This window comes from Thrips palmi, unplaced genomic scaffold (genome assembly GCF_012932325.1).
Source record: "Thrips palmi isolate BJ-2018 unplaced genomic scaffold, TpBJ-2018v1 HiC_scaffold_1, whole genome shotgun sequence".
NCBI lineage: Eukaryota > Metazoa > Arthropoda > Insecta > Thysanoptera > Thripidae > Thrips > Thrips palmi.
In genome coordinates this window covers 9,761,538-9,788,625 of record NW_023144620.1, presented here as the reverse complement: position 1 = coordinate 9,788,625, position 27,088 = coordinate 9,761,538, and the positions used below count along the sequence as shown (strand labels likewise).

At 53.9% G+C, this 27,088-nt stretch overlaps 1 protein-coding gene across 1 annotated transcript; it reads right to left on the bottom strand.

The window, feature by feature from the left end:
• Nucleotides 1-21,340: 21,340 nt before the first annotated feature.
• On the bottom strand, nt 21,341-22,829 carry LOC117643902. Its single transcript, XM_034383069.1, has 4 exons — nt 22,731-22,829; nt 22,223-22,399; nt 21,797-21,967; nt 21,341-21,520 (listed from the first exon to the last, which is right to left on the bottom strand). Exons 1-4 carry the CDS (start codon nt 22,782-22,784, stop codon nt 21,341-21,343), a joined length of 582 nt encoding a protein of 193 aa, XP_034238960.1. The 5' UTR covers nt 22,785-22,829.
• Nucleotides 22,830-27,088: the final 4,259 nt, after the last annotated feature.

Here is a 27,088-nt window from a genome sequence, read left to right as displayed (position 1 = left end):
AAATAACTTATCTTATTCCAGCAGTTAGTTTGCGTGAGGGTAATTAAACACGCGGGGCGGAATTGCGGAAGGGAGTGAGACAACTGCAACTGTGTTACTAATTCAAAGAGGTATTTTATCTCAAGAAAAGTCTGAGTTCGTTACTGTGACTGGAAAACAGCAGAGAAACAGAGAAGCTGCATGTTTTCTATCCAGAAACAAGGGAATTTTAAGTGCATTTAAAGTGTTTTACAACACAATCACAGAAAGAACGCAGATTTTTGTTATTTTTTGCTCTTTGTTTACTCCGTTGAAAAGGGAAGGGCTCTGGGTTATTCTTGGTTAGTGTAGGTTTCCAAGCCTTCAAGCAGGGTGCTGCCATAGAGGTGCACGGGGTTCGGACGAGCTTTGGGCTCTCCAGACCGGCAGCCCCCATTGGTCCGAGAGGCCGGCGGCGAGCCGTGCCATTGGCTGCTCACCACCTGGCGGATCTGCTTTCCCTCCTTCCTGTCCGGCCGCCCTGCCGGCCCCGCAGGCCCCGCCGCCTCCACTCCACTTCCTATGCACCGCGCTGCGCCATGCAGGCGGTGCACTGCACCGAGACAAGAAAAGGGCGCAAAAGTGAATCTATTTCAAGCAAGACGCCACGTTTCCACAGAAATATGTGAATTCTTCGCGGAGACATTTTCTCCAAACATTTGCAAAAAGATGATACAAAAAGTATTTGGAATCGTGACAGTTTCTTTAACGCAACAACACCCAATGTGATTGTAAACAAACGCTTTTTCACTCCACAGTTCGTGATTTGATTGTTTTTAGCCGTGGACGGACCCTGTCCCGCTAGCACAAAGGGCCTTGAGCGCGTAATTGGCTTATTCACAATTTAATAAAGCAGGCAGCAGACGCCTTTGCCTGGCCTGCCCTGCTTCGCCCGTCGAACACAAATCGTCTCAAGGCGGTCATGCGCGTCCCCGGGCCCGTTGGCCCGTGGGACAGAGACAGACGCGGAGGTCAGTGGCCCGCGGCAGTCCGGTGCAGTGCAGCCTGTCAACAAATTGGGGTCGCGACGAGAACAGCAAGAAGACGCTGGTGGCGTCCAGATTTCGATTTTCCATTCAGGTAATCAGCGCGCTTTTACTACTAGGACAGTCACTTCTTAGATTCTGTTCAAAGTTGATCATTGATGTGAACAAGATGTAAACGAGTCTGTAAATAAAATTGCCATGGATTAGAATCCACTACTGATCTTTCGTGCAAGGACGAAAATTATTAATAACCTGGTCTTTCCGAAGCCTTTCACTTCCGTCAAAAATTGGACAACTGTCATTACAAATGTAAATATAGTAGATCCCGTCGTGAGTTAGACAAGAGCCGAAGCCCGCAGCGTTTGGGACATGTGAAAGGCAACATCTTTGCGTGAGAAAGGGTACGGTACAGTAAACCAAAACAGATGCAACGGGTCAGTGGATCAGCATTTATTGTTCAGGCCCCGCCAGGTGGGCACTGCTGGTCCCGCTGGTGCCGATGGAGCGTCAGGACTGACGACTCTACCGTCAGCGCTCAGCCGAAGATGACTGGGGCGCTGCGCACGAGGGGGGCGGTGTAGCCCACGGAGGGAGCGTAGGCGTAGTTGTAGCCGGGGGCGTAGGCGGCGCCGGAGTACAGGTACTGGGGCAGAGGGGTAGCCTGCGCCAGGGCCAGGACGGCCAGCACCACCAGGAGGAAGACGACCTGCAACAGCGACGCAAAACAGTTAGCAAACACACGGGGTAGTGTACTGTACCGAGGTAGCCGAACACGAAGAGGTGGCTGGTGGCGCTTACGGAGGAGTTCATGGTAGCGGTGAGGTTGAGCTGCTGGACTCAAGTGTGACTGTCCACCTCCACTGGCTCCGTTTTATACAGGGTGCTTTGAAGCGTCGATGGTGCCACTGACCGCAGTGGGTGGATAGTTGGAACTCTGATTTCGGAACCTCCAGCTGCATTTGCTGTCTAATTTTGGGCCTGGAATCAGCACAAGCCACGATTAGTCCGTCTTCAGAGTCCCACAATCACCGTGACATACCTATCCATATCGACCGGGCACCCCGGTCAGAGGCACCTTGCTTCCGAACGGCGTGTATAAAACGGAGACAGTGGAGGCGGAGAGTCACACTTGAGTCCAGCAGCTCAACCTCCCCGCAACCATGAACTCCTCCGTAAGCGCCAACTGCCATTTCGTGTTCGGTACCTCGGTACAGTACAACCCTCGTGTTTGCTGACTTTTTGAGGTTGCTGTTGCAGGTCGTCTTCCTCCTGGTGGTGCTGGCCGTCCTGGCCCTGGCGCAGGGTTCCCCTCTGCCCCAGTACCTGTACTCCGGCGCCGCCTACGCCCCCGGCTACAACTACGCCTACGCTCCCTCCGTGGGCTACACCGCCCCCCTCGTGCGCAGCGCCCCTGTCATCTTCGGCTGAGCGCTGACGAAGACTGGCTGACGGTGGAGTCTGCCTGAGTCTCCGTCAAGGCCGTCACGATCAGCAGTGCCCACCTGATGAGGCGTGAACAATAAAATGCTGATCCACTGAATGTTTCGGTTGTCCTTTCACGACACTTTAACCTCCACTTGCTAGGCTGCAGGTTTCGGAATATGCCTAACTTGTAAAAGTGTCAACAAGAGCTGAAAATCTTAGCGTTTTATTTTCCAACATTAGAAAAGGAAACCTCGCTGTTTCTCATTCTTCTCCTGAAGATGGCGTGGAAGGCTGAACAAGCAGCAACGTTACAAATATGTTCTTCAGCAATAACTTTTATTGTAAAAAATAGTACGGAACGTTCCGTACTTGCTCCACATGAACCCATGTAAATGGGTACGGAAAAAAAGGACGGAACGTTCCGTAGTTTGCAAAGACGGGTTTCAGGCAAATTATTGACCTGACATGTTCCGTACTTTTTTCTCACAGTGTTTACACCACTGACGCAAGAGCGGTATGGTAACCCAGCCCATTGTACATTGAATTAAAACTTCCAAACACTTCCTTCACGTTACCTCTTTATTTTTAATGGCATGCGAGCTAATGTCTTAAAACCTTGTGACGAAACAGGCGGGCTGTTGGCGGGTAGTAGTAGAAAGCAGCGCGGGTGGAGGAGTGGGAGTATGTTTACAGATTGCGGACCACATAGACACACCCTGCGTATCTGTAACAGGTTGACGTCACCATCTACATCCACCGATTAAATGTTGACCCGAGGGAAACAGAACATCGTTCTCAAAATATGTCTTGCCTTACAAAAATCTCTTGAAACTTATGAAAACACTCAACCTATAGAAAACCAGCTGGAAAAGGTAAATCACCCGAGAAAAAAAACACCCCTGACAGCCTATCGCGTCGGAGCCTAAAAGTGTTGCTTATCCTCATTCGTGAGACATGTTACCGCATCATCGTTAATTTATCTATATGCCTTCAATATTTCTCAAGCAAGTTGCGACCGTAGTGGGTCATTGTAAAGATTTCAAGAGCTTTCTATGTCGTTCTAAAATCAATGGCTTATGCTTTCGGAGGAAAGTGACACTTTTCGCCAACTTCAGGCCAGGAAATATAAACTTATGCCAACTCTTCTCGCCCAATAACAGAAATATTTTTCCACCTAGCGTGTCCCCTCCATGTGTTAAGACCCAGGTTTAGACACTTGACCAGCCTACTTTTAGGAACGGACGTATTTTAAAATCTGCAGTCTGGCAACTGGAGGTTTCAGTTTAGTGAAAAGACAGCAAAAAACATTTAGTGGACCAGCATTTTATTGTTCACGCCTCGTCAGGTGGGCACTGCTGATCGTGAAGGCCATGACGGAGAGTCAGGCAGACTCTACCGTCGGCCACGGCACCGCCAGCGCTCAGCCGAAGATGACAGGGGCGCTGCGCACGAGGGGGGCGGTGTAGCCCACGGAGGGAGCGTAGGCGTAGTTGTAGGCGGGGGCGTAGGCGGCGCCGGAGTACAGGTACTGGGGCAGAGGGGTAGCCTGCGCCAGGGCCAGGACGGCCAGCACCACCAGGAGAAAGACGACCTGCAACAGCGGCGCAAAACAGTTAGCAAACACGAGGGTAGTACTGTACCGAGGTACCGAACACGAAGTGGCAGTGGGCGCTTACGGAGGAGTTCATGGTTGCGGTGAGGTTGAGCTGCTGGACTCAAGTGTGACTGTCCGCCTCCACTGTCTCCGTTTTATACAGGTTGCTTGGAAGCGTCGATGGTGCCACTGACCGCAGTGGGTGGATAGCTGGAACTCTGATTTCGGAACCTCCAGCTGCATTTGCTGTCTAATTTTGGGCCTGGAATCAGCACAAGCTACGATTAGTCCGTCTTCAGAGTCCCACAATCACCATGACATACCTATCCATATCGACCGGGCACCCCGGTCAGAGGCACCTTGCTTCCGAACGGCGTGTATAAAACGGAGACGGTGGAGGCGGAGAGTCACACTTGAGTCCAGCAGCTCAACCTCCCCGCAACCATGAACTCCTCCGTAAGCGCCAACTGCCATTTCGTGTTCGGTACCTCGGTACAGTACTACCCTCGTGTTTGCTGACTGTTTGAGGTTGCTGTTGCAGGTCGTCTTCCTCCTGGTGGTGCTGGCCGTCCTGGCCCTGGCGCAGGGTTCCCCTCTGCCCCAGTACCTGTACTCCGGCGCCGCCTACGCCCCCGGCTACAACTACGCCTACGCTCCCTCCGTGGGCTACACCGCCCCCCTCGTGCGCAGCGCCCCTGTCATCTTCGGCTGAGCGCTGACGAAGACTGGCTGACGGTGGAGTCTGCCTGAGTCTCCGTCAAGGCCGTCACGATCAGCAGTGCCCACCTGATGAGGCGTGAACAATAAAATGCTGATCGACTGAATCTTTTGGTTGTCCTTTAACCTCGTTGAAACCTCCACTTGCTGGACTGCAGTTTTAAAAATAAGTCCATTTGGTTAAATTGTCCACTCATAGGGCACGGTTCGAAGATTAAAAATAATTGCAATTTATTTTTCCCAACATTAGAAAAGCCTTTTCTGAAAAGGATATAGCGGAGTTTCTCACATCTCTTCTTAAGATGTTGGGGAAGGCTGACGAGCAGCAACGTTACAGATACCTTTATCAGCCATATTTGCTGCTCTATTGGCACAAGAGCGGCATAGTACGCGAGCATATTGTACATTGAAGAGAAACCTCCGATCACTTCCCTTAATTAACCGCTCTATTCTCAATGGGATGCGACCTTAGGTCTTAAGACCTAAACACAATTCCAACAGGCAGGCTGGTGGCAGGTAGCCGCAGGACAGGCGGCGCGGGTAGAGGGGTTAGGGCATGTTTAAAGAGCAGGTTACAGGGAGACCCTGTGTTTCTGTAACAGATTTACTTACATCCACCACTGTTTTACACTTCAAGTGAGGGACATGGGACATCTTTCTCAAAATACGAGCATCGGCTCAAAATTATCTCTTGAAATTCATGTGATTTCTTAACCTATGCGAAACCTGCTGAAAAAGGTAAATCGCCGCAGAGAAACAATCACAGCTGAGAGCCTACAGTATTGCGTCGGAGCCAAACGTGTTCTTTCTCAAGCAGGTTGCGACCGCGGTCGATCATTGTAAAGGTTTCAAGAGATTCCTTCAACATTCCAAAATCAGGCTTATGCTTTGTGAAGAAAGTCTCATTTTCGCCAACTTCAGGCCAGGAAGAAGCATATTAGTCTATTCTTCTCAACGAATACGAGAAATGCATCGCAACCTAGGGTCCCTCCCCCCCGTTATCTAGAGCCCTAGGTTGTGACACTTGACGGCCACTAATAGGAACGGATATATTTTGAAGCATGTAGGTGGTCTAACGAGTGGAGGTTTCAGTGTGGTGAAAGGAGAACCAAAAACATTAAGTGGATCAGCATTTTATTGTTCACGCCTCACCAGGTGGGCACTACTGATCGTGACGGCCTAGACGGAGGGTCGGGATGACTACCGTCAGCCAGTCTTCGTCAGCGTCAGCCGATGATGACTGGGGCGCTGCGCACGAGGGGGGCGGTGTAGCCCACGGAGGGAGCGTAGGCGTAGTTGTAGCCGGGGGCGTAGGCGGCGCCGGAGTACAGGTACTGGGGCAGAGGGGTAGCCTGCGCCAGGGCCAGGACGGCCGGCCAGCACCACCAGGAGGAAGACGACCTACAACAGCAGCTCCTAACAGTCAGCAAACACGAGGGTTGTACTGTACCCCGGTAGCCGAACACGAAGTGGTAGCAGGTGGCGCTTATGGAGGAGTTTATGCTAGCGGTGAGGGTAGCTGCTGGACTCAAGTGTGACTCTCCGCCACCACTGCCCCACCTTGCATCAGTGGGATGGTGCGTCTGACCGCGCTGCCAGGTGGTAGGTTTTAAGGTTTGAGGATGGACTTTCAACAAACGGCTCTGTCAAGCATGAGTCTCGAGTCTCTCACTGTTACTTAGTGAGGTTGATGGGCAATACTGGGGGCCCTTGATAGGGGAGGGCACTATTAAGAGTTCGGGCCCTGGCCGGCCGCTGGGTCACAATGCTCGGTACGTTCAGTGTTCTCTCTTAGGGTTGGACAGGGGGTAACGAACACACGCCGCACTTGGCAACACTGTTTAATAACACTTGTAATACACTAGAGTTCTTACACTCCAAGTACACTGGTAAAACAAAGGCATAAAAATTACGCCCTTTAGGGCATAAACACTCTTTTACGCCCTTGCAAGGGCATAAATCGTTTTATGCCTTGGAAGGCGTAATGGTATAGAATTTCAAGCAAAATTTTAATGCCCTTCCCAAAGGCATTAACGATTTATGCCCTTTAAGGGCGTAAATCGTTTACGCCCTTAAAGGGCATAATTTTTATGCCTTTGTTTCACCAGTGTAACCGGCGGAGCTCCGTCGGCAGAGTGGCGGCGTGGTCTTCTCTTGATGTCGCGTCGGAATGGCCCCGAGCCCAAACTGTTTGGCGACTAAATACCCAGCAGTTCGGAACAGGGGGTGAGGCGAGGGGTGTCACGCCACCCTTCCCGCGTCCCCCGCCCCGCCGAGCAGCCTCCAGCGGGGTTGGGCCTGATGGCCTTGAAAGACTTTCCGCGATTCTCGCTGTCGAGTCGGATGCACGGTCCAGCCGACGGCGTGGTGCAGATAGTGCGACACTGACGACGGACTTATCGAGACTCGTGCCGATTTTAGGTCCCAAATTAGTCTGCCGCTTTAGATTTCATCGGAAGCTCCGAAATAAGAGTACTGATTGTCCACCCACCGCGGTCAGCAGGGCCCGACTGGCAAGGTCAGGGCCCCGGTCGCAGTATGCTGTCGAAGGCCCCTATTTTCCAATGTGCGTCCATTGTTTTAAATTTAAAAAAAATGAAAAACCGTTCTGTTTAACAGGAACAATTGTATACGAGGCAGCAACCACTTGCGAAATCCTCTTGTGAAATACCTTTGAAATCTGGTGAAATCTCGTTACATTCCATCAAAATCTCACGGAATTCGGCATTCTTTTGACAGAAAAACTTGCAAAATCTGGCAAATAATCCCGACGAAATCCCTGCATTTAAAGAATCCTGTGTAGAAAAAAATTTCAAGTGGTTGCCCCCTTGATTGGCTGAGCGAAAGCGAAGCCCGTAACTCCAGTGCGGTTGAAAAGTTTTGTATGTCTGTGTGTCTGTGTGTACACTACTACTCCTAAACGGCTCAGCCGATCTCGCTGAGATTTTGCAGGCTTATTCCGTATGTTCTTGGCTCGGCACACGCGAAATTTCACTATCTTAGCTCACGTGGTACAGTTTTTATAGCCGAAAAACACCTAAAAACGGCAAGAAATCGAGTTTTTTGCAGGCAGATCACTGCTGTCTTAAAGAAAGAGGGTCTGGGGGGCGGAGCCCCCCAGCCACGACAAGTTAAAGAGTTACAAGGGTCAAGATCGTGTTATCTGCAGCTAAAGCAACTCTATCTAGAATGAAGGGGGGTCTGGGGGGTGGAGCCCCCCAGCATGCAACAAGTAAGGAGCAACCAACGATGGACAAGCCAATGCCTGCCGAAGGCAGGCTAGCGCCGCAGGCCAAGGTAGGTACGCCAGGCGCGGATTGGAGGAACAGGCCGCGAGACATCGCAAAGCCTGTTACGACAAGACGCCGTCTGGCGTAAACCTACCTTGTTTAAGTTCGTAAATAGACAATGTCCACTACTCCGCCGCGGCCAAGAAGGCCCCTCGGTGAAAAATACCCATGGCCTGCGGCCGAAAGACCCGGCGCTTCGCGCGAAGCCCCAGACGCGATCGTGCCCCCGGGAGGCGGGCCAGTCCGGGCCTGGCGGTCAGTGGCACCATCCCACGCTTGCAAGTTTGTATAAAACGGGGCAGTGGTAGCGGAGAGTCACACTTGAGTCCAGCAGCTCAACGTCACCTCAACCATGAACTCCTCCGTAAGCGCCACCTCTACGTGTTCGGCTATCGGTACAGTACTACCCTCGTATGTTTGCTAACTGTTTTGCACCGCTGTCGCAGGTCATCTTCCTCCTGGTGGTGCTGGCCGTCCTGGCCCTGGCGCAGGCTGGCTCTGTTCCCGAGGATCTCGTCAAATGGCAGCTACAACAATTTAAGAAAAAACACGGTTAATGAAATTAACCGTTTTACCACCGGTTAGCCCAGTACCTGTACTGCGATGCCGCCTAAGCCCCTGCCTACGCCCCCGCCTACGCCCCTGCCTACGCCCCCGCCTACGCCCCCGCCTACAACTACGCCTACAACTACGCCTACGCTCCCTCCGTGGGCGACAACGCCCCCCTCGTGCGCAACGCTCCTGTCGTCTTTGGCTGAGCGCTGATGAATACTGGCCGACGGTAGTCATCCCGACCCTCCCTCATGGCCGTCAGGACTAGCAGTGCCCCACCTGGCGATGCGTGAACAATAAAATGCTGATCCACTGAATGTTTTTGGTTGTCTTTTTAACACACTGTAACCTTCACTTTTAAGCCTGCAGGTTTCAAAATGTAAGTCCTTTCCTGGTATATGAGTGGGAAATGGGTCTCATCATTATTTGCTTGTCTATGTAGAAAAAATATCATCGCCGTAATCCAGGTACGCGAAGGATGTGACACATGTCACTTAGTCGTTGACAAATCCCATAGACGATTTAGGACATACAGACAGAAAGTGGCTGTTGGGAGAGAAAAAACTATGTGGACGTAAGTCTCCGTGAGTCAGACTTGGTACGAAAACTCTGAAACACATCGACTTGGGAATTAAATGCAGTCTCGTCACGTCAGAACGGTGCACCACGTCCACCATGTTTGCACACTGACGCCTCTCTCGCTTTTTCGAGTGCACAACCACGCACGTCTACGGGTGAGCAACAACCGTGCCGCACCACTGGGAGTATCCGCGTCAAAACAAGCCGCGGTTGTTCACCGCGCCCCACCCCGCGTCAGGTCCGTCAGGTGCACTGGTGCGGCTTCTGGGCCTGGCCAAGACCTGGCCTTCCGTTGCGCTCCTGTCCAATCCGCGGCCTACTGCCGCTCCACCCCGCGGCCCGACGACCGGCCCCCGCAAGGCGTGCCGTGGCGTGCCGTGCCGTGGCGTGCCGTGCCCCGTGGAGGGGGCCGTCAGCGCGTCCATGCGTCGGGGAGTCCGTCAAGCGGCGCCGCGCGTGGCGGGGGAAGGACCGGACGCAGCAATCCGTTCAACCGGCAGCGAGGCGATTGGCCAGCAATTTCGAAATGAGTCACAAAACTGGACAGCCAATAAATGTCGAGACAATGTACACATATTACCGTTTGGACACAAGGAAACTTTAAAGAGAAGAGTCAGAATAAGCCAAGGGGTGATACAAGCCTGTCTCTAATCGATCCTGAATTTTTTGAAATATTATCAATTTTTAGTGGCAGACGGCTTCTGTCAGACTACTCTATTCGGACAGAGTGGCCTCGCCAGGCCAAGGTGTCGTGGAGGGGCGTGCGGCCCGGCCGGGCTTCGCCATGAAGGGCTTCCTGCCCTTCCGCCGCCACGCCTTTACCTGCCGTCCCTTCGCGGCCCAGCGCCCTGCACTGCGCCCTGCACTGCGATGGCACGGCCGTGGCGCCGAGGAAAGGCACACACAAAGCGCATCGGGGCGTGATGCACCGGAGACACTCGGGACGCTGCACCCTAAAGAGCACCAAGGCGCGCCCCAGGGGCACCCTTCGACGACGGCTCCGGTTTAGGTTACGAAAAGTTTCACGTGCGAAGCCAGGCAAGGAAACGTCTACCGACAAAAAATAACTTGCACTCCCTACAGACGCTCAAATTGACGGTCAAAACAATTTAGAGACCCACTCAATTTTTTGGTGCATTTGCCATTATTTTCAAGACGTGAGTTCCAAAACCTCCATGGCTATTTTATACCCAAATCAATGAGGATATTTTGAAATAATAATTGTTTCACGACTCACTACAATTTTCCTGACATTTTCCTGAAAAAAACATTTTTACTCATTTCAGTCAGGTTTGATGGACTAGTTCGAACCATAAACTGCAATGAATTTGTGACCAGTACTTACACGCATTTCAAAGTGAGGCTCCAAAGTGAGGCGGCCTCTTATCAGTCTTCCAAAGGTCTTCCAGACGCCATACTTTTAATTGCCGCGACAGTAAAACCACGAGAAGCCCGTCCCGCCCTCTTCATCAAGCCACTCGCGGCGAAAATGTTGCACTTTATCGGCCGAAACGACCCGAAAACGACCCCAATTTACCCACTCCCGGAGCACACACGCGTGCACGCACGGTAAAGTGCTATCCCAGGGGAGACGGAATGGGCAGAAAATTGCAGCGTGCGCTCTCAAGCCCGTATCGCCGCACCAGGCCGAGTCGAGGCGAGTCCAGGCGGCCTGGGAGCATCTGCCAAAAGCATCGTCATTATTTGGCCGTCATGTTTACTCAGCGGCAGCGGCGGGGCCCCGACGGCAAACCGGGGCAGGTGCGACGGCAGCGCCACCGCGTCGCTTTCCGCAAAAGCGTTTGAGAAATATGCCCGCCATTACGGAAGTCATTTCCCCGGGACCATTCGGCAGTGGCGCGGCCGGTTGGCGTTGGCGGGGCGGGATCGACCAGCAACGGAAAGACGTTCCAGTTTTCGTCCGCGCGAAGCACGTAACGTTTTTACTTTGCCGAACCCCCGGCGCGCGCGCGACGTTTCCTTTCAAATGACTTGGAAGAAATGGACCATTTTGCACACGTATGGAAGTTTGACCGTGGCGTACAATGAAATGTCACCGCATGGAAATAATAAGATTTTAAGAACCAAACGCAATTTGGTATCAAAATATTTCGAAAAGAATTCGTCTAACATAGTTTTATGCTGCCCGCTCTGAACATAGAAGACAAAACTTTGCCTTAGCAGATCTGCAAGTGCTGACTTTGTCTCCATTTTACTCAAAGACACTTCACTTTACTGTATCGGGAATCTTTTTAGAACTTTCGACAGCTATACTGATGAGCGAAATCAGGGTAAGAAAACTCCGTCTCGCAGTCTTTGAAAACCCAGTGCTCCCTCCCCCTCTCACCCTCTCTCTCAATTACGGTTCCGGAAACAGGTGCGCTACGCCGAGCTACGAAACACAGATAGTGACTCCAGTTGCCCCCGGTGCCCGCGGCCAAACGCGGACCGCTCGTGTAGTTACGTACACACTGCAGCTATCCCCTTTTCAAGGAGTAATTTACAGGACGATGGACTGGCTAGCCAACACCCGCGCATGAGAATGCAGTCCGAATGCGGAAGAAACTTTCCTTTAACGATTTGTCACTCGTACTTCAAAGTTCGCATTGCCTGAGGGAAGAACCAGAACCGCACATCATGCAAAATAGGTGATAAGAAAGAAAATTTTACTTTGGACCGTCATCAAATGCGCTTGATGATGAGAGAACTCTTTTAATCCATAGCTTTGTCATATTTCAGATTGGAGCAAAATCTGCTTTTTACTCCCCCCCTCTCTCTTAGCACACACGCACGCACGCATGCGCTCACACACACACACACACACACACACACACACACACACGAGTCCTTCGAGAGCCACTACACCGCACGATGAAGCAGACTCGCCGGTCAGTGATTACGCGCGGTGCCGACTGATCCGTCAAAGGGAAAAGGGGTTGGCCGCCCGATGGAAAAAAAATTGTGGGGCTGCTTGGAAGGGGCGGTCCGGGCGGCCGCCCTCCTTGTGACACGAGATACGTCTTTGTGTCGCTAAACCGTTGTTTACGAATGCGACAGGAAGCGGCATGAAAAGCGGGCGGGCTCTTCTAATCCTTCCCTGCGTCGCTGGCGTCGCTCTGCAAAGCTTCGGCCGATGCACGCACTGGCTGACGTACCGCGAGACCATCTGGAGTTCGAAATTAAACAGCATTGCAAAACTAGAATATAGTATGAACTCGATCGCGGCGTTAGCTGACGCGGCAAAGAAGAGAAGGCCTGTACGAGCCAGGAGCCACTCCAGCCGCGCAGTCTAATAAAAAGTTGGGTGTTTTGGTCTTTGAAACAGTCCGTAATGAGTCGATCCATCTAGTCGAACCACTGACAGCAAAGACACACGACTTCCCGCGCCAATTAAACGTTCTAGACACCTTTTTCTCGCCGACGCGCATTCTTCACGATTCTTGTTGCGCGTCTCTTAGCGGATCAGTCTGCAGCGAATCTTCTGCAAGTATTCAGCAAGTCCCCAACAGTCTTCAGCAAGTCTACAGTCTTCAGCGAGTGTACAGTCTTCAGCGAGTCTTCATAGAGTCTCCAGCGAGTCTTGAAGAGTCTTCAGAGAGGCTTCAGCAAGTCTTCACCTAGTCTGCATTACGTCTTCAGGAATATAGTCTTCAGCAACTCTTTGGCGACTCTTCATCTGGTCTTCAGCGGTCCCGCTGATGCCGACGCCGCGGCCCCGCACCGCATCAAGCCAACGCTCGCTGCGGCGTTTCTTTGCGGCATTATTCGCAGACTTCGTTATCGTCGTCGCTTATTCGCAGAAGAGCAGGCTGACTCCGAACGGGCGGTGGGAGCGACAAAGACAGAGCGCATTGTTCGGACAGCGCTATTCGCAGTAGCAAGGCGGCGAGATCGAACGCATAATGACCCCCAGATAAGACGAGCCTGTCGGTCAGGAGCCTTTTTATTCGTCAAAGGGTTGTTCCCTTATCGCGGTAGCGGCGGCTCGCCGCGCCGCGCCGTGATATAGAATACGTCCGGCCAGTCCGTCTCTGTCGCACCTTCACGGAATGCCTCGCGAAGAGAGAGAGAGAGAGAGAGAGAGAGAGAGAGAGAGAGAGAGAGAGAGAGAGAGAGAGAGAGAGAGAGAGAGAGAGAGAGAGAGAGAGAGAGAGAGAGAGAGACCTCGTCTGCGGCGACCGCGAGGAAGGAAGGAAGGGGGTGCCTTTAGCAAAAAGCGAAGGCCGCGGGCCATTCAAGTCCAGCACGCATGCGCGCATTGCCAATTGAATGGCTCTCAGATCGTAATAAGAGAGAGAGAGAGAGAGAGAGAGAGAGAGAGAGAGAGAGAGAGACAGACAGACAGACGAGAGACAGACAGACGATGGAGTGGCGGCTCCAAACAGCCCCGAGCAGAGGGGCAATTAGAACACTCCCTGATTAGTACACTTCTGGTGGAGAGACGCAGAAAACGGAGGCGGCACTCCTCCCGCTGTGGTGGACCCGCACCGCGCCCTGCACCATGCCCAGCACCGCGCCCTCCTTGACCACGGACCACCTATGACGAGGCTTTCACCACGCGCGCCACGCGAGCGGCATGGGGCTCTGCTGCCGGTCCGGTGGAGCTCTCAGAGGATGAAAAAGCAATTCGCACATCCGAAAGCGTGGTCCGGTTCGGGTATGAAACAGACGCGAAACCGCAAAGAAAACTCCCGAAGAAAACCGAGTTACATACTGTATCGAGAAAAGGAGGTTGTCATTGTCACAGATGAACTTGACCTTGATTTTGCCTCTTTGCAAAATACTTAAAACATGAAGAAAATCGAGATTTCTGGGAAGAATTTTCACTTGGAAACTCGCTTGATATGCATAGTAGCCTTTAAATTGTCATCAGGTCGCAGCTGCCGCAGCGCGGCGCCGCCGCCCCCGCCGCCCCCGCCCCCTGCCTGCCTCTTCACTTGCTGGCTGCCACACCGGTAAAGCGCAAAGGGTCGCCGCGTATTGTACGGTAATAAAGGAAGCCGAAATTCTCACCACCCCGAAATATAAAACGGGCCGCCGGAAAAAAAAAATGGTTTATATGATATGGAAGCCTTTTACGGCAGCACCGCGCTGCGGCGGCACAAAGGACAGTTTCATCTCTAAGAGTTGCTAACAGTTTCCAACGTTTGAATCCAACGAGTTCTCGATTTTCACAAAACAATGAAAATGAACGTGCACCTATCAAATTTAAATTTGAATTTTGGAAAACTATTGTTTCAATTAGGAAGGGGAAATGTCGGATATTTATCGGTTTTAAGATCAAAATACTGCCAAAAGATATAAACGGTGCACCAAATAACGAAATTCGGCTTTCCGTCACTACGGTAAACAAACGTCACTAAGGTAAACCCGCCAGCCAGCACGAAAACAATGTTTGGGCCTCCATCCGGGACTCGATCGAAGAATTTCAATCATCATAAGTTGCGGTGGACAAACCACCTTGCTTCACTAACCTCGAAAATAGTAGACACACCTGATAACGCATGTTAAGTGCACTTTTTGGAAGTACTACTTGTGAGTACTGTACTTAAGTCAGCGGTTCTCAACCTTTTTCGGCTCGCGACCCCAAATTCGTAGCCAAATATTTCCGCGACCCCCAGGAAAAGTTTTGCAACCCCACGGGCTGACTTTAAGCAGCCTCTGCGACTGATCCGAGGCGGTATTTCGTCCTCCCTCAACGGGCAATTGGTCTTTGGACCTTCCTTTTGCATGCCTTCGTTACGGAGTGCGATTATCTGCCTTAGTTTGGGAGCAGTATTGCCGCAAAGTTGATCAAAACACGATTTTTCAGACATTTGTGGCCGTTTTGATCAACTTTGCGGCAATACTGCTCCCAAACTAAGGCAGATAATCGCACTCCGTAACAAAGGCATACAAAAGGAAAGTCCAAAGACCAATTGCCCGTTGAGGGAGGACGAAATACCGCCTCGGATCAGACGCAGTAGATGCTTAAATTCGGCCCAAAACACGATTTTTCACAGACATTTGTGACCGTTTTGATCAACTTTGCGGCATTTAAGCAGTCACTGCGTCTGATTCAAGGCGGTATTTCATCCTCCCTCAACGGTCAATTGGTCTTTGGACCTTCCAACAGTCCCATCGAGCATGACCAGCCACGCCAACCCGAATTTGCATGTCGAGTCATTTTCTTAGGAAAACACACTCGTTAACGCGGTCCCACCACCCTGTGTGTGCAGCCCACTAATTGATATCGCGTCCGAACACGGCATGTGCGAAGCGCGGCGCTGGATTACGCGGCTTACGCGCCGAAGCTCATGCAAATTTCAAATTGTTTCGACTACGAAATGAATGAGCGCGCGGGGCCGAAGTGTAGACACGGGATTATCAATCAAAGGCCGTTCATTAGAAGGTCTCCTTCCTCGGGCCGAGCGGCGTGCTGGATCCAAACACAGGACGAGCCACGAGTGCGAGAGAGACAGAGCAGGCCGTTCGGGACGAGCCCGCTGCCCCGGGGACATCCTGGGCATTAGCATGCACGCGCCCAAAAGCGAGCCGGGCACTCCGGCCAGCGACGCGTCGTTTCCGCCGAAGCCTTCCACTTTTTCTGTCCCAATTACGCTCAATAAATACCGCGATAACTCAGTGCCGCCGCCACTTTTATAAGCTTCATATTTTTAATTAATTAAACCTCCTTTTATTCACGTGTGTGTGTGCGTGTGTGTGTATGTGTGTGTTTGTGCGCGCGCGCGCGTGCGTGCGTGTGTGTGTCTTGTTCGTCCGCTGAGAATGAGAGAGCCCCGTCCGACAATGTCCCCGGGGCCAAATAAAGGAAGGAAAAGCAACGCAGTCAAAACGCGCTCCAGCACAAGAAGGCCGTCGTCCCCGTGTGCACACTGTACAAACGCCGTGCCGTGCACACCGCCGCCCTGGTTGAAATGCGCGGCCGCGCGCGCCACCGCCCTTGTCGCTGGCTGCCTCCACGGAACACTTTCGAGAATTTGAAGCAGGCGGTGCCAGCCCGATTCCGACAGTCAGTTTTCGTCGCTGTCTCTCTCGCACCGGTGGCCGACTCGTATGGGAGCGACAGAGACAGAGAGACGAAAACGACTCTCGGAATCAGTCTGCCTGCGGGCCTCCGCGGACACGCACGGCGGCGGCGGCACTATGAGCGCGAGTATGTAGGTACAGTGGGTACATGGGAAGCGAGGCGGCGACGCACTGCTTGGGGGGGGGGGGGGGGGCAGCAGTGCCCAGTCGTCGTGAACACTACGGACGTTTGGAGCATGCCGACGAGGACGCCGCTTCGCATTCAGAGGCGCAGCGCACAGACACCGCGCTGCCCAACACTCCCACAGCGCCAAACACACTGCAAGATTAGGATGAAATCCATCCAGTGCGAGGGCAGGCCACCGGTATCGCCGTGCGGGTTCTTTAAAATATTTTTCACGATAAGTTCTTGTGTGGCGCCGCACGCTTCTCCCACACTGGGTAACCACCACCATCTTTGGGAGCCGGACAGGTCGGAAAGAAAAGGCCAATTACTGAAACTCCTCGGTTATGTAAATAGAAATCGAGCGTTTTGGACGCAATGTCCCTGAACAAGGTAGGCAAATTTCTTCAACCAGAGCAAAAGCAAAGAGAGAGACTCGGATAAAATGGCGCATACTACACCAGGCTCGCTTATCGCGCGTCTTTAGCTTCTAGAGAAATCGGCCTCTGTCATTTTCTTTTAATGAATTTGATGACAGCGTATGCGTGCACCATACCGGCGAATCTCGGAGATCGATGCTAACAGACGGCACGAGGAGACCGCCGAGCGGACGAGCGTCGTCACGTGATGCACAGGCCTCAGCGTACAGTGGGCCAGAAGACCGGTGGAGGCGGCCAAAATTCTAGACGCGTTTTGAGCTCTAGAGTCGCTGGATGGGACCCGAACCGACCGTGTGACCCCACCAATGGATTGCTCTCCGAACGAGGAGTCCATTGGTGGGGTCACAAGCTCAGTTCAAGACCTCTTTAGCGCCTCTGGAGCTCAAAACGCGTCTAGAGTTTTGGCCGCCTCCACCGGTCTTCTGGCCCACTGTGCGGCGCCTCGGCTAGCCATGCCGCGCCATGCCGCCGGAAACGACAGCGAAACGGCAGCATCGTTTATTACGTCCACTAAACGTCTCATAACGTGTTCCACCGCCGAGGTGCGTTTAGCAAATGAGTCCCATTCACGATAAGCAGAGCGGACGACGGAGAGAAGAAGAATGTGTCGGAATGTGGACGCGCCGCGACGCGCCGCCACGCAGCGGCGGACTGCTGCAAGCGCGGCGGTGCACCGCGGTGCCCTGCCACTGTGTGCCACCATCCGTCAGCAGCGTCCATTTGTCAGTCATAAAACAGCAATCAAATCAACATTTTTCAGACGAGACCGAACAAAAGCGGATGTGCACCCGTTTACATCACATTTCGGACCGCAGTGTCTGCCCCTCTGTCTGGTTGGTGTCAGTACGTGCGCGTGAGAGAGAGAGAGAGAGAGAGAGAGAGAGAGAGAGAGAGAGAGAGAGAGAGAGAGAGAGAGAGAGAGAGAGAGAGAGAGAGAGACAGACAGACAGACAGACAGACAGACAGACAGACAGACAGACAGAAGGGTGTGCGGGCGGACAGGGGCGCGACAAATATAAAAGGAGAAGCAGCGCGGAAAGGCCAGTGCACCGCCACACTGCCAGCGCTCAATCACTCTCCCGAAATCATCCTTTTTATCCCGCCTGATTTGAATTTTATTGCGCCGTAAAGCTGCCGGCCGCCCGTCTCGCAGCTCCACGACGACGCCGGGATGCGCTTGCTCTGTCCTACACCGAGCTGCTACTGCTCTCTCTCTCTCTCTCTCTCTCTCTCTCTCTCTCTCTCTCTCTCTCTCTCTCTCTCTCTCTCGCCACGAAAAGTCTGGGGTTGGCCTGGGGGAGAATCCCAGGTACTGCTTTTGCCGTGTTCGAAAATCGGAAAAATCTGCTGCTCCTGAGAGGGCGACAGCGAGCGACCCGCAGTGTTCCAGCACGTTGCTTCAATCCAGCTCTACAGGCGGGTGCGGGTGTGCGGGAGCAAACACATCACACGACCCTTGCCGATACAGTGCGTAACTACACTGTACAGTCCACGGTACGGCAGTAGTCTGTTTGCCCCAATTCTGTCTGACTGGGTGGTCCCGACGGCACGGACCAAAGGCACCAGCCAACCCTTGCAGTGCCACCGCCCCCGATTGGCTCGCACCAAACACAGACTCAGGCGAGTAGAAAAAGAAGAGGAAGCAAAAGTAGTAGTAGTAGTAGTAGTAGAAGTAGAGAAGAAGAAGAAGAAGAAGAAGAAGAAGAAGAAGAAGAAGAAGGCATCACACATGTTTGCCTCCAAGCGGAGCCAGAGGCGCTCATCCCCGTAGGCGAGACGGAAGCTCTTGTGTGACCAGCGGGACATACACACACACACACACACACACAGAGGCGCCTCTAGCCCCCCGCGACGCCCAAGGGCCGGTCCAGTGCCGGTCCTACATCAAAAGCCCATCGGCAGTTAAGACCCTCCGCTCTGGCGGGCCGTGGCCTGGCCGCCGTGGCCGCCCTGGCCGACTGACTTCCCAGGGGCTGGTTCCATCTCAATAAATCCGCTCTGCTTCCAATCATCGACCGTTCGGTTACAATTTTATTATTTCTCCCCAAAAGACTGATGGTGATAAGCGGCGCGGCCTCGGCCGAGGCCTGTGCCGGCCCGGGCGCCTTATCGGGAAAGCATAAAGCAGCGAGACCTGCGCCGCCTGTGGCTGCCTGTGGCTGCCTTTGGCGCCGAGTCACCTGCCGCCCTGGCCGCCGTGGCCCGGCGTTCCCACGAGCCGCAAGTATTTCACACACTTGCAAAACAAAATATTTTTAAAATCACAAATCACAAAAATAATATCAACCCTAACAAGTTAAGATAGTCTCTCAGGTTCGCCCGGGCCCAGAAAAATTAAGATGGTTTCCTGGCGCCCTATGGCGAGGTAGGATGGTTCCCTCAGGAGGGGTCGCGTTGAGAAGGCTGGATAAGAAGGACGATGCCAAAAGCCAAGATGGCATACATTATGGCTTTTTCGACTACGTACATTTGAGCAGCCATCTTTGGCCGTAAAACCGAGTCCGGCCCCGTCCGTCTTCCTCACCGGGGCCTTACGGCGCCTTTCGGGGTCCAACAATTAGTCTCCATTTGCCTTTTGTTTGGTTATTCATAACTTATTTGCCTAATTGACACGCGCGCTCACGATGAAATTCCTCCGACGACTCTAAACGAGGTCCAAGAGTTAGGACCGGGGCGGGCGGTGCGCACGCACCACACGCAGGCGCCGTCCGTTTCGCCCCGAAAGACAAAGCCCGCTCATCGCCTCGTTGAGACCCGCCGCGCCGGGCAAAGCCAGGCCGGACCACGCCGACGGTGGTCCTGTCCGCGAGCTACCTCGGAGCTCCACAGTGGGCCAGAAGACCGGTGGAGGCGGACAAAATTCTGGACGCGTTTTGAGCTCTGGAGTCGCTCGAACACTGAAAAAGCCGGTGGAAAGTTTACTTCCCACAAATTTGGCAAAGCCGTTTTGAATGCCAAAAACTTGCAAGCTTGGTCCGGAAATACTCCTCAGCTTGCTAAAATTAGGCAAGCTGATGAAGATTGCCGACCAAAGTTTGCCAAATTTTGGTGCCTTTGCCAAATTTGTGGCAAGCAAACTTACCACTAGCTTTGCAGTGAACCGAGCGTGTGCAGGGCCGGACTGGCTAAGTCAGGGCCCCGGTCGCAGTGTGACGTCAAGGGCCCCCTTTTCCGATATGCGTCCATTGTTTTAAATTTACTAGCCAGGGGAGGGTAAGCCGTGTTTGGTGACTTTGGGCGGCCACTGTGTCCAATCTAGTTGACGTAAAAGGCCTCCCTCGACGCCCTAGTATTCTTATGACCCTACTGTTTCATGCCCTGTATCGGGAAGACGTTGACCACAACGATTTTGCCTTTGACCGCAACGATTTTGGGACCAAAGTTGGTCAAAAATGGTCGAATCTCGGAAATTTGCTGATTTTGCTGACTTTGGGCGGCTACTGTGTCCAATCTAGTTGACGTAAAAGGCCTCCCTCGACGTTCCAGTATTCTTAAGACCCCACTCTTTCATGCCCTGTATCGTGAAGACGTTGACCACAACGATTTTGCCTTTGACCGCAACGATTTTGGGACCAAAGTTGGTCAAAAATGGTCGAATCTCGGAAATTTGCTGATTTTACTGACTTTGGGCGGCTACTGTGTCCAATCTAGTTGACGTAAAAGGCCTCCCTCGACGTTCCAGTATTCTTAAGACCCCACTCTTTCATGCCCTGTATCGTGAAGACGTTGACCACAACAATTTTGCCTTTGACCGCAACGATTTTGGGACCAAAGTTGGTCAAAAAGTGGTCGAGTCTCGGAAATTTGCTGATTTTGCTGACTTCGGGCGGCCACTGTGTCCAATCTAGTTGACGTAAAAGGCCTCCCTCGACGTTCTAGTGTTCTTAAGACCCCACTCTTTCATGCCCTGTCTCGGGAAGACGTTGACCACAACGATTTTGCCTTTGACCGCAACGATTTTGGGACCAAAGTTGGCCAAAAAATGCGCTTGATTTGCCGAAATCATGCGTAAAATCGGCAGAAATTTCGTGGAATACCAACAAAATCTCGCGGAACCCGGCATAATTTTGACGCAAAATTCTGCGAAAAATTTTGACGCAAAATTCTGCGAAATCTTGAGAAATTTTCAAATGGGTACCCCTTTCATTTAAGTACGTAAATTGCTAAAGACCGCGACTTTGCCGCGGCCAAGAAGGCCCCGCGGTGGAAAGGCCCCGTGGCCCGCGGCCGAAAGGCCCCGCGCTTCGCGCGAGGCCCCGGGCGCGATCGCGCTCCCGCGGCCCGGGCCAGTCCGGGCCTGAGCGTGTGACCCCACCAATGGATACCTCGATCGGAGAGCAACCCATTGGTGGGGTCACACGTTCGGTTCGAGTTTTGTTTACCTACTCTGGATCTCGAAACGCGTCTTCAACTTTGACCGCCTGCATCGGTAAAGAGGTGCGTGCAGCGGGATCTTTGCGGCGAAATGGCCCCAACGGAGGGAAATTAGATCATTCCAAAAAATTGTTTGGATGCTCTTTACCTTTTTCAAAAATTTGTCAGCATCTTCAATTCTTAACTTTATAACGGCGCAAATCGCCGATAACATAAGCACACACAACTAATTCACGCTTTTCGTTCCATACTTGAAATTGACCCTTCCAAACCCAATTTTCTAGAGCCATGCTCGACATGATGGCCCCGATTTCATCGATGTTCATCGTGGAATTTCGGAGTGTGTAAAAGTACTGAAACAGAAAGGTGATTTTTAAAGTCTTCTCCTTGGTTTACTTACATGATTGCAACTCTTTTGAACGGTTTCGTCATTTTATTCAAGGCTCGTCGAGACGACTCTTTTATAAATAGTTTTTTAAGAATGAAGGTGAACTGTTGATAGAAACTGACCGGCAAGCGACAATGAAATCGACTTTGCACGTGCTAAATAAAATGAAAACCTCATTTCGCTTTGTCGAGAACTATGAAGAGCACTTCAGAATTGGTGTGGTCACTCTCGATTCACATACCTTGTCCATGGGGCATATAAACGGTGGACTGATGGAATCGAGGATGGGCGAATAGAACACCCCCTTCTGAGCAAGTAGGTTGCAGCAACCGTTCTTCCAGGACCAGTTAAAGAAATACTCGCAATTGTCATTGGACATGCCGGCTTGACACCGGTGAACCAGCAAGTCAAACTATGAAAAAAACGCAGGAATAAAATCAAATGTTCTTGGGTACAATTCTTCATTCTTCAATCTGTATCCAGTAGAAAAAAGAACCTTGACCCAACTAGTTGCGCAGAAAAAAAAATTTGAAAGTAAAACCCAGTTTATTTTTTAAATAAAATTACAGTTTCCGCAAGGGGCAACGTGTACTGTGTTTCTGCAAGGCAGCAAACGCTGAAAAGTGGTCCATAACCCGCTTAATTATTTTACCGCCGAACGTCTTACCTTTGACACTGTCATAATCTTCCTGTCAATCCTTCCGTCGACATTCATGACATCAAGTCCGTTTGCATCCATTCCCACCGAATAATTGAAGATTGTTGTGAAGTGGTTCAGCTCCGCTGGACAGGTCCAGATGCCGTGGAACTTAGGAGCGATTCGTATTCTGGTACGGCTAAGCACCTACATACGATTGCTAGAATAAAAGTGTGTTATGCACTAGGGTGGTGTGAAACTTTGGGATCGAGAAACGAGGCATGGCTGACCGCAAATTGGGGTGCACTTGACATGTGTGACACCTGTACCAAGTAGACAACGAAGTTGACTCTTCGGAAAAAGTCAACCATAGATTGCGGCGAAGACCTAACTTTGGTCCGCCCCGAAAGCTGGAAGGGCCCGGCGGGCAAAATTGAGCATTGCAGCTGGTCAAAGCATAGCCATAGCCAAGTTTCTCGATCCCAGATTTTCACTTTCCCCCCAATTATCCTGCAAGTGATCAACGGACGTAAGTTACCTGTCTCGTTGCGACGAGCAGGGCGACCAAGGCCCAAAGCTGGACGGGCCCCATGTCTGAACACGTTTCCAGTCAGAGACAAACAAAGCCCATCGAGCAAGCGGCAATCTCCAGCACGATAGGCCGTCGCATCCGCAGCTAGCGTCACGACCAACTTCACACACTCACGCTAAAAAAAATAAAAATTGAACGGGATCTTCTAGTGCTGCCTTTGACGGCCGGAGTCACGCGAAATGACATGAGTCCTTTGTCATTTTGAGACGCCAATATTTAGTCTTGTGGGAAGGGTCAGGCCTGAGTAGTACTGCAGTGCAAGCGGCCAAAATTCCAAACGCGTCTTCAGCTCCAGAGTCGCTACATGGGACTCGAACCGAGCGTGTGACCCCACCAATGGATGGCTCTCCGAACGAGGAGTCCATTGGTGGGGTCACACGTTCGGTCTGCAGGGCGGTGCGGACAGGTGGCGCCGCGTCGCGCTGCCCCGTCATCTGCGGCGGAAGCGGCCGGAAGAGGCCGGAAGCCGGGAGGGAAGCAACAAAAACGAAACCGCGGCCAATGGCGAGTGCCCGGATCGCCCCTTTTCGCCATGATATTGAAGCGGACGCGTGGGGCCCCGCCCTGCCCCGCCCCGCCCCGCCCTGCCCCACCCTGCCCCACCCCGCCCCGCCCTCGGCTTCCTGCGCGGCCGTCATGCCGCCGCCGCGTTGCGTTGCACTCAAAATTAATAACCAGAGAGACGATACGGCTATTCCGGGCTACAGTATTCGCAGTAATAACAACATCAAAAGAGCCGGACCCAGCCGGACCCGGCCGGACCCGGCCGGACCCGGGGGGAGGGAAGGGAGAGGGGGAGGGGAGGGGGGGGGGGAAGGGGAAGGGGAGGGGGAGGGATGAAGGGAGGGGATGAAGGGAAGGGATGAAGGGGAGGAACGAAGGGGAGGGCGGAGGCGCCGTGCTGACTCCAAAGCAAAGCGTCTGCCAGCTGCGCACCGCGCCAGGTACAGGAGGACACAGAGACCACCATTGAGAATTCACTGTACCTTATAGATAATCGTTGGTATTATGTAGAAAATCTCCACCATAATATGTTGGTGCAGCCTTTCACCGTAAGACATTTGCAGTGCGTCTCTCTGTCTCTCTCGCACCTTTTGCAGCCCCGCCGAACGCAGCGGCCGAACGGGTGGCCTGCCTGCACGGCGCTCCGGCCGCGAAGCGCAGCGGAGCGCGAGGCCGTCGCCTCGACCGCCACGCAGACTCCGAGAGTCGCTTTCGTCGCTCCGTCTCTCTCGCACTCATGGGGCGTCCCGTACGGGTGCGAGAGAGACAGCGACTCTCGGAATCAGTCTGCTGGATGAGAAACGGCACGCCGCAAACGCACGACGGGACAGAACGCGAGCAAAGAAAGTGGAGGCGCAAGAGGAATCGGCCGAGCCGCGCACTCACACACACGCAGAGGGACACACGGACGCGCACAGACACACGCCGCACTTATCGACCAATTACGGGCGTAATGAGACAGGCAGGGCGACAGCCGCTACAGTGTGGCGGCTACACAATCGCCCGAGCCGCGCTGCAGACTGATTCCGAGAGTCGTGGTCGTCGCTCTGTCTCTCTCGCACTCATGGGGCGTCCCGAGTGGGTGCGAGAGAGACAGCTCGGTGCTTCCAGTGCCGCCACGCCGCGGCGGCGAAAAAAAAGGAGGACCGCGAAAAGGGCTGCACACTGCATAGGAAAGGAGGCCGATTCGCTCTGTCTCTCTCGCACCCACACGGGACGCCCCACGAGTGCGAGAGAGACAGAGCGACGAAAACGACTCTCGGAGGGCAGTCTGCTGGCCTCGGGGCACACCGAGCAGCACGCCACTGTTAGCACTCCGAGCACCGAGGACGATATAAATCTGCAAAAGAGGCCCCCACGGGCCGGCTCTGGATCTACCACTGCGGAATACAGGAGCGGTTCAGTGTGTACAGGAGATCCGACACGACTACGAGTCGATGAGCGGACGATCTTGGTAACTCCGCGACGCGCCACTCCCAGGGTGCATTCCCTTGCGAATCCGCCCTAATCCGCCACACCGCTAATCCACGCCTTGCGCTATTCCTCTGCTCACTCTGCTCGCGGGCGTAGGGAACTGCCGAGCGGCTCAGAGGAGTCCGTTTCGTCGCTCTGTCTCTGTCGCACTCATGGGGCTGTCCCTAAGGGTGCGAGAGAGACAGAGCGACGAGCCGTTTCGCGGAGCCAACGCGCATTGCACCGCGCCATGGCCGCGCCCGAGCACTCCAAGACGGCCCGCTGCCAGCACGCTGATTCCGAGAGTCGCCCTCGTCGCTCTGTCTCTCTCGCACTCATGGGGCGTCACGCGCCCCGCCAAACGCCCCGCCAAGCTGCCAATGCGTCGGTGCTTCGCGGCGCTCCGATTGGAAGGGTCAATAAAAATCCGAGTCGCGAGAAAGTGTTCCCGCCCGGAGTTAAATCTAGACCTAACGCCGCGGCCCCGTGCCAGCTAGGCCGTCTTCCCCGCGCGCGGGGAGAACGCCCTTCGTTTCGGCGGGGCGGGGCGGGGCGGGCGGGCGGGGCGGGGCGGGGCGGGGCGGGGCGGGGCGGGGCGGGGCGGGGCGGGGCGGGGCGGGCGGCAGTTAGTTGGCAAGCGTGTTGTTCGCGGTGCCGCCCTCGTAAACTGGCCGGCCGGCCGCGCGAACGCGACCTAGAGAGCTCTCAGGCTGCGTCCGGAGTTCGGACTTCGGATGGCGAGACGGGAATTTAGGGGAGTGGCGCTTCGCGCTGGTGGACGCCCGAGTCCACCTGCGTCTCCGGCATGCAAGCACACCTAATAGTAATCGTCCTGTTGTAGCAGGCTCACGCGGTATTCATCCTTTGCCTCCTCCACACGTTCGGTTCGAGTCCCATTTAGCGACTCTGGAGCTCAAAACGCGTCTAGAGTTTTGGCCGCCTCCAGCGGTCTTCTGGGCCGCCCCGCAGGCGGCTGACGCTCTGTCTCTCTCGCACTCGGTCGCGACCCCCCACGAGTGCGAGAGAGACAGAGCGACGAAGTGCTGACGGCGCCCCGCCAGATTGACGAGGAATGCCGCCTTGGCTGGCCTTTCCTGCCTTTCGCTGGCCTGCCTCCTGCACTGCTTTTAGGGGTCCAGGAAGCTGCACACATTTGGCGCTCCTCCTGCGCCAGTAAATTGCCGCGAAGCGCGCTCCTGATTTCCCCGTCTCTCTCTCTCTCTCTCTCTCTCTCTCTCTCTCTCTCTCTCTCTCTCTCTCCCTCTCTCACTAAAAGCGTCGCCGGGGCGTTAGTACTTCTAAGTGGATTTCACCGCGACACTGCTGACCCGCCGCCGCTCTCCGCCTTTTGTGCCGACATTGTAAATTTAGGACCGGGATGCGACAATAACGAGGCGATGCCGTGGCAGTGGCGTGGCAGTGGCGTGGCAGTGGCGTGGCAGTGGCGTGTCAGTGGCGTGGCGCAGAGAAACGTGCCGCCAACTGCCTTCAAACTGCAGTTATGGCAGTTTGTTGTTGCAGGCGCGGGTTCCGGGTGAGAGGGTAGGGGAGGGGGAAGGGGAAGGGGGAGGGGGAGGGGCCCGCTTTCGGAGTCGGAAAATGAAGAGCACTTTCTTCTGACTTATTGAAGACGATCGCCCGCAGTCGGTGAGCTTGTGCGAGGGCGCCCCGGTCACGATTACAATCGGGAAAAAAAAAGTTGTTTTACACGTCAGAGGGAATGACCAAAATGTGTAACCCGGTCGCGGCGGCAGCGACAGCATGCGCGAGGGAGACTTCTTCTATCCGGTTTCTCCGCATCACGATTGAGAGCAGAAGTCGGTCCAGGTGACGGATCGGACATCGTGCGTGGCCCGCAGGAAAGTCGCCCGGACGGCCCGGCCGGCGCTGTCTCTCTCGCACCCTGACGAGGAGCCCGACGAGTGCGACAGAGACAGAGCGACGAAGCGGCCCGTTCTGAATCGCCCCGGCTGTCGCTGTGGGCGTTTGCGTCTCTAGATGGCGCTCGAGCGTCCGTCTACGGCGATCGGCTCGCGCGCGCGGCGGGCAGCTCTCTCTCTCTCTCTCTCTCTCTCTCTCTCTCTCTCTCTCTCTCTCTCTCTCTCTCTCTCTCTCTCTCTCTCTCTCTCTCTCTCTCTCTCTCTCTCTCGCACGCCTGCGGAGGGCGCCGTGAGTGCGAGAGAGACAGAGCGAGGCAGCCTGCGGGGCGCTGCGATTGATTCGCTCAGGACGCCACACGCTTTCGATTGTCATCTGTCACCGCCTGGCTCGGCCTGGGCCCGCCTCGCGCCGCCCCGCGAGAGTCGACTTCGTCGCTCTGTCTCTCTCGCACGTGTACGGGACGCGCC

Bases quoted from the DNA above. Each gene is read 5' to 3' on its own strand.
- LOC117643902 (XM_034383069.1), bottom strand. From the start codon at position 22,784: ATGGGGCCCGTCCAGCTTTGGGCCTTGGTCGCCCTGCTCGTCGCAACG. The intron at 21,968-22,222 runs GTAAGACGTTCG...TTTTTTTCATAG, and splicing joins AGATTATGACAGTGTCAAAG to TTTGACTTGCTGGTTCACCG. The intron at 21,521-21,796 runs GTATGTGAATCG...TTTCTGTTTCAG, and splicing joins TTATATGCCCCATGGACAAG to TACTTTTACACACTCCGAAA.